This window comes from Gobio gobio (assembly GCF_949357685.1).
Source record: "Gobio gobio genome assembly, chromosome: 11".
In the NCBI taxonomy this organism is placed as follows: domain Eukaryota; kingdom Metazoa; phylum Chordata; class Actinopteri; order Cypriniformes; family Gobionidae; genus Gobio; species Gobio gobio.
Genome location: NC_137104.1, coordinates 1,889,341 through 1,895,011, shown reverse-complemented (window position 1 = coordinate 1,895,011; position 5,671 = coordinate 1,889,341). Strand labels below are relative to the sequence as shown.

At 37.2% G+C, this 5,671-nt stretch overlaps 1 protein-coding gene across 1 annotated transcript; it reads right to left on the bottom strand.

The window, feature by feature from the left end:
* Positions 1–348: 348 nt before the first annotated feature.
* LOC307133942 (uncharacterized protein) lies at positions 349–3,853 on the bottom strand. Its single transcript, XM_079829330.1, has 8 exons — positions 3,798–3,853; positions 2,377–2,441; positions 2,006–2,288; positions 1,798–1,931; positions 1,676–1,708; positions 1,044–1,323; positions 734–870; positions 349–638 (listed from the first exon to the last, which is right to left on the bottom strand). The coding sequence occupies exons 1-8, from the start codon at positions 3,806–3,808 to the stop codon at positions 634–636; spliced, it is 948 nt and encodes a 315-aa protein (XP_079685456.1). The 5' UTR covers positions 3,809–3,853; the 3' UTR covers positions 349–633.
* Between the last annotated feature and the right edge of the window lie 1,818 nt (positions 3,854–5,671).

Sequence of the window (5,671 nt, the reverse complement as noted above, 5' to 3'; positions counted from 1 at the left end):
AGATCCTGCATTAATCCTTTAATTCATCCAACTGTGTGACACCCTGAAGCTGTCACCCCTATTTTCATTATTATTTTTTATTGGTATTTCTGTTATGGTTATTGTTATTTTTGTGCTTTTTTTACTCTTTGTAACAGAACATTTAAAGTTGTTTGTGGTTTTGATTCTGGGACAGAAGGTTGGACATCCTCGTTCTCTTTTTTTTTCTTATCTCTTTTTTGAAAATTTTTAATTCTTCTTTACTTTGTTACGGCTCCTCAACCCTAGATGGGTAGCTGTAGCACTATACCTCCTCCTCCTCATTGTAAATATCTTAATGAAAATTTTTGGTTCAAAAACACACAATACAATGCTGTAGTAATTTATTAATGTAAAAAAAGCAAAGATTATCAAAGAAGAGTAAATACACACCCCTCTGGATCAAACTGGGGTTAAGAATCAGGTGCATTTTAAAAGCCATTTCAAACCTTTACTGAATGTGCACTGAAACTGATCTTTTATCTTAAGAATAAAAGGTGCCGAGGTAAAATGAAAACAATGAAAGAAGTGCAATATTAGTATTGCTCAGAAAAGAGTAGTTTGGTATTTTGCTGATAGGATCAGTGACTGTGGTGTAACATCATCTCATTCCACTCAATCTGCCAATGAAAACAGAAGAAAAATCATTAAGACATTACACACAGTATAAATAGAACACATTTCTACACACTGTCTCTCTCCTTTTATCACTCACCTGCAAACACCTCGACCTCACACAGTGCAAGATAGTCACTGCGCCCAGAGATAAAAATGTTGACATATCGGCCCTTAATCAGCTTAAACACAAATGTTTTTGTCTCTCCAAGTGGGATGGACACAACAGATGCAGCCCTGTGAAGACACACAGAGAAATAGAGATGGGCGTATCAAAACAGCATGAAGCATATTAAATATACTTCTGTCAAAGGCAAGTTTGTATTAAAAGGATTTATTCAAAGTAATTTAATCTTATTTACTCATTTTCTAACCATTTGTGTTAATATTAAGAGAGAAACAATACTTACAGCTCATTATTGTTGCCATTATTGTCCAGGCTGTTGCCGATACGGATCTGAGCACCATTTATCCTCTCTGCTCCACCATCTCCTCGATTAGTGATGCTAACCCTGGTTATCTTGTAGACATCAAGCAGGTCAACTCTCCACCAGGGGTCTCTGTCCCCATTAGTCAGACTGCATGACCCGAGATTGAAATTTGAATTCTTGTTGCCATCGACAGCTAATTGAGCTCCTGCTTGACCGTATGTGGTAGACTGGACAGCTTTTGCTCCAAGAGCAAGATTCTCTGTTTAACATAAAATAAACATGTTTTGTCTTCTGCGTCTCTGTTATAGTTAGTGATTGTATTACAATATTAAGATTGTATTGACGTATTTTTAGTATTAAGAGTACTGTAGTGTTCGTCTGGTTGCCAGAATGATTGTTTTTGTACACTGTAATGGATTCTAAGATAATAAACAGGTAAGAATTTAAGCCAGGTTCAACTCAAATCAATATACCCATGTAATTATGCATTTGGAGTACATAACTGTACATTATTCATAAGAATATTATTCCCTTATATCTCTTATCAAATGTTCTGTAAGAATATTATATACGTGTCACTGACAACAATCAAAGTAATGAAGAACACTCACTTGGACCACAAGTGTACGAGGGTGTGTCCCTTACTGTTAATAAAATAATAAAAGTTATACACACATTAATAGTCCATAAACAAATTAAACAAAGCAAGTTTTCTACTCTCTCTGTCCTTCACCTGCAAACACCTCGACCTCACACAGAGTGAGGATTTCATCATTCCCAGGTAAAAAGATGTTGACATATCGGCCATTTACAGACTCGAACGAAAATGTTTCTGTGCCATCGATAACAGTGAGAATAGTTGCAGCCCTGCAAATACATTAAGAACAGTGTTAAAATGAAAACCAGAGGCGTCACAATTGAATAATGTATACATTTCTTACAGCTCATTGTTGTTTCCGTTGTTTTCCAGCTTGTTCCCAATACGAATCTGAGCTCCTCTAAGCCGCTCTTTGCAACAGTCTTGACGGTTAGTGATGGTAACGTTGCTTACACTGTAGACATTTCCAAGATCAACTCTCAACCATGGATTAAACTCAGTTTTAGTGTGAGTGCATGATTCCTTTCCATAATTTGAGTCTCTTTTTCCATCGACTGCATGTTGAGCATCTCCCTGTGGGTGTCCTAAGGACGACTGCACAGCCACGGCATTAAGAGCAAGATTCCCTGTTCAATATGATAAGAAATCAACAAAAAAAAGGTTAAGACTTTTAAGATTTCCAGATTTTATTTGCTTATATTAATCTACACATACCTTTAGATTGAGCTACGCACAGCCCAGTACAAAGTGTCAGAAACAAAATCACCTGTACGGCCATCCTGATATAAGACACAACAACACATCACCTCATCTCAGCATATGAAGGAATCAATTTCAATTTCTCATCCTCATTTAAATAAATAAACATATATATTGCTACTGTAATGATAAAATAGTATAGAAGAACCCCAAGCTTAAAAAAAAAAACTAAAATGTTTTTTTATATTCATGATATTTTAATTCCCATCAAAGCTAGCTAATATTCATCAAGATAAATAGAAAGTGTTAAAAAAATATGTAGAAAATTATCCATCATTATGCTTGAGCACTTGCCCCTTGAGGCAAACTTTATACTACAATCTAACTATTAGTCAAATAAATGACCCACATGATGACCTTTCACCTGACGACCTCATCCAGGATGATCCCTCATGCTCGAACACCTTCAGTAATTTAGCAAACTACCAGGATATCTTCACCGCCCACGGCGGCCGGTAAATGGGGTTCTTAGTGGAGCGGTGTGCTTGTTTACTCATTATTATTATTATTTTACAAAAATGAGGTTTAGAGAACACGACATTCATTATATTCATAGTTTTCATGTGACATCACATGCTTATAGGAGCGTCCATCTGGAGGGCAAAACGCATTGCGTTCATATTCTGGGCTCATCTGTATATAGTCTGCATCATCAAAAAGGTGTAAACTGAATTTGATGTTTAAATATCACTGTTTTAGTACATTATGGCACTTTAAGGGTGGGTTGCACTAATGCAGATTCTTAAGCCTGTCATCAGTTCACCATCCGTCTGCTGCTCGATCAGATCTATAATTTTAACAGTTTTACTGCGTAATTAATCTGTGCTTAAAATAAAGTGGTGCAACAAGTCAATTTAAAATAAAACCCCTAGATTAGCGTAAAATTTAGCTAAACAGTTAAACAGTTGCTATTAATCATAAGTGATTGGTGTAGTGATTTGTACTATTTAAAGTACATGTTGTATTAAATTACAAATGTATTCAATAGTCAATGTAGTGATATAGTATAACTGAGTACATTCAGTCCATCCGATAGATTGAACAACTGCCACCTAATCAAACTCATTGAGCGATAAGTAACTTGGATGTTTTAAAGTAATTTAATCTAGATGACCTTAATCAACAAACTCACTTGGTTTATTATCAAGTGTTTTTGCCAAGTAACGTGACATTTGCTCTGATATTATGGTTTTGCGAAAGCAAACACAACATTTATTAAAGAACAGTAGCACAGCTGTGTTACAAGAATGATTGGTTTAGTGTCAAGAGTTTTGCAAATGTATCATTAATAAAACTGATCAACTGTATTCAATACATTTTCATTCCTATTATAATTTTACTCTGGTGTAGAGAGTTCATAAACATTCATAACTCACCTGGAAATCATCAATGAATCAGCCTCACAGAAGACCTTCACAATTCAGCCGTTATCTGCTTTTAAACAATATGGCATTATTGTTTATTTTATTAAGCAATTGTTATATTTATCCAATATGTTATTCAGATGTGGAATAAATGTCAAAATATTACAAACAAAAAAAAATGTGCTATTAAACATAGATATGAATATTAATACTCACCAGCAGTCTATGAAGAGGGTCTAGTTGAATAATATTGTGCTCAGAAATGATGCTCTATTTATTGGTGAATTAAGGTCCTCCCAACCAAATAAGTCTTATGTGAGATCAGTAAAATCAACATTAAATGGACTTAATACAAAAGATTCCCTGTTTTTGTGATCTGATATCATGACAGCCCAATAGTTCAAACATTATGTTGGGTTTCTCATGTCCTCCTACAATATTAGTCTGAGACCACAGGGCTTGATCCGGCTAAACACGGAGGTGATCACGTCACAATCCCTAAGCAAATCACTTTGTTAGTGTTCTTGCATGCACAATTTAATAGGATTTGAGTTGTATTCACGTACAGTTCAACAGTATTTACTGATCAATGTAATAATGGGCTACAGTGTTATTGAAATTTTTCAAACGTAAAATTAAAACACTCATCCTGGCACACAAGACAGAAACATGATTAAATGTAGTTTTGTAGCTTTCTCATGTTAGTATAAAAAGGATGTGTGCTCAGTGTAAATTATATTCATTTTCCAGTTAGGTATTTTTTGGTTGTGTTTACCTTCTCATTAAATAAGGAAGCATGTATGTAACTGTAACATTACTGCTCTGAGACACAAAGGCTGAGGATCCAAACGCAGCTTTATTAAAGGATAATCCACAATCGTAGTCAAGAAACTGGCAAAAGGTCATACACATGCAAGCAGTCCAAACAGGCAACCAAGACAGGAGAGACAGGCAAAGGGTAATCCACAGAACAGGCAAGAAATCCAAAACCAGAGTCATGAAACCAGGGAAAACGCTCAGAAATGCAGTATGACAACAAACAAGACTTCGCAAAGAATGACTGAGATGACCAGGCTTATATAAGGTGAGATAAACGGGGTAATGAGACACTGGTATAAACAATAAGTGATGATGAGTCCGGGCAAAGGATTTTGGGTAAAGTAGTCTTTGGTTGAATGATAGTCCGGGATGGTGACTAACTAACCAAACTGCATTCTGTACCCCTTTTCTACAGTCCGCAGGATCCATTGAGATACATTTGACAGGCCATGCCATGCCGGGAGGAAATCTACTAAGGGAATAGTGGATTCCCCGGTTGTTCTTAGAGTATCATTCTTGACCCCCTGAAGCGGCTGACCGGCAGGGAGAGGTTGAAAGCGATTTTCGGTGTGTGGACACAGTCGCTGCCCGGTCGCAGGCTCTTGGAGCTTCCCAGGCAGCGCGCGTTCGCTGGAAATGCATTCGCTGGCCCAAAGCGCACTGGATGGCAGGATTACCACATCAATTTCCAGAGTTTCGATGCAGAGACGACCTTGATCGCACCTCCACGGAAGGAACAGCCCTCAGAGGTCCTGCCAGGGCTAGGATCTCTTTCCAAAGCAGCCTCTCAAGACTAACCTTGGGTATTTTACTTTTACTGAGTTCGGTGCCCTGAAGCAACTGGCTGGCAGGAGTAAACCAAACACAATTTTGTACAGGCCTCATCTAAGGAAGCAACTCGACAGGGCTGAAACGACTTTGGGCAGACACTGCGATTAGCAATCGCTGGAAACCGATTCAAGATTCAAGATTCAAGAGTTTTATTTGTCACATACACAGTTATATACACAATATACAACTGGCAGTGAAATGTAAACAGGTCCGCTCCATGGACAGTGCAAATAACA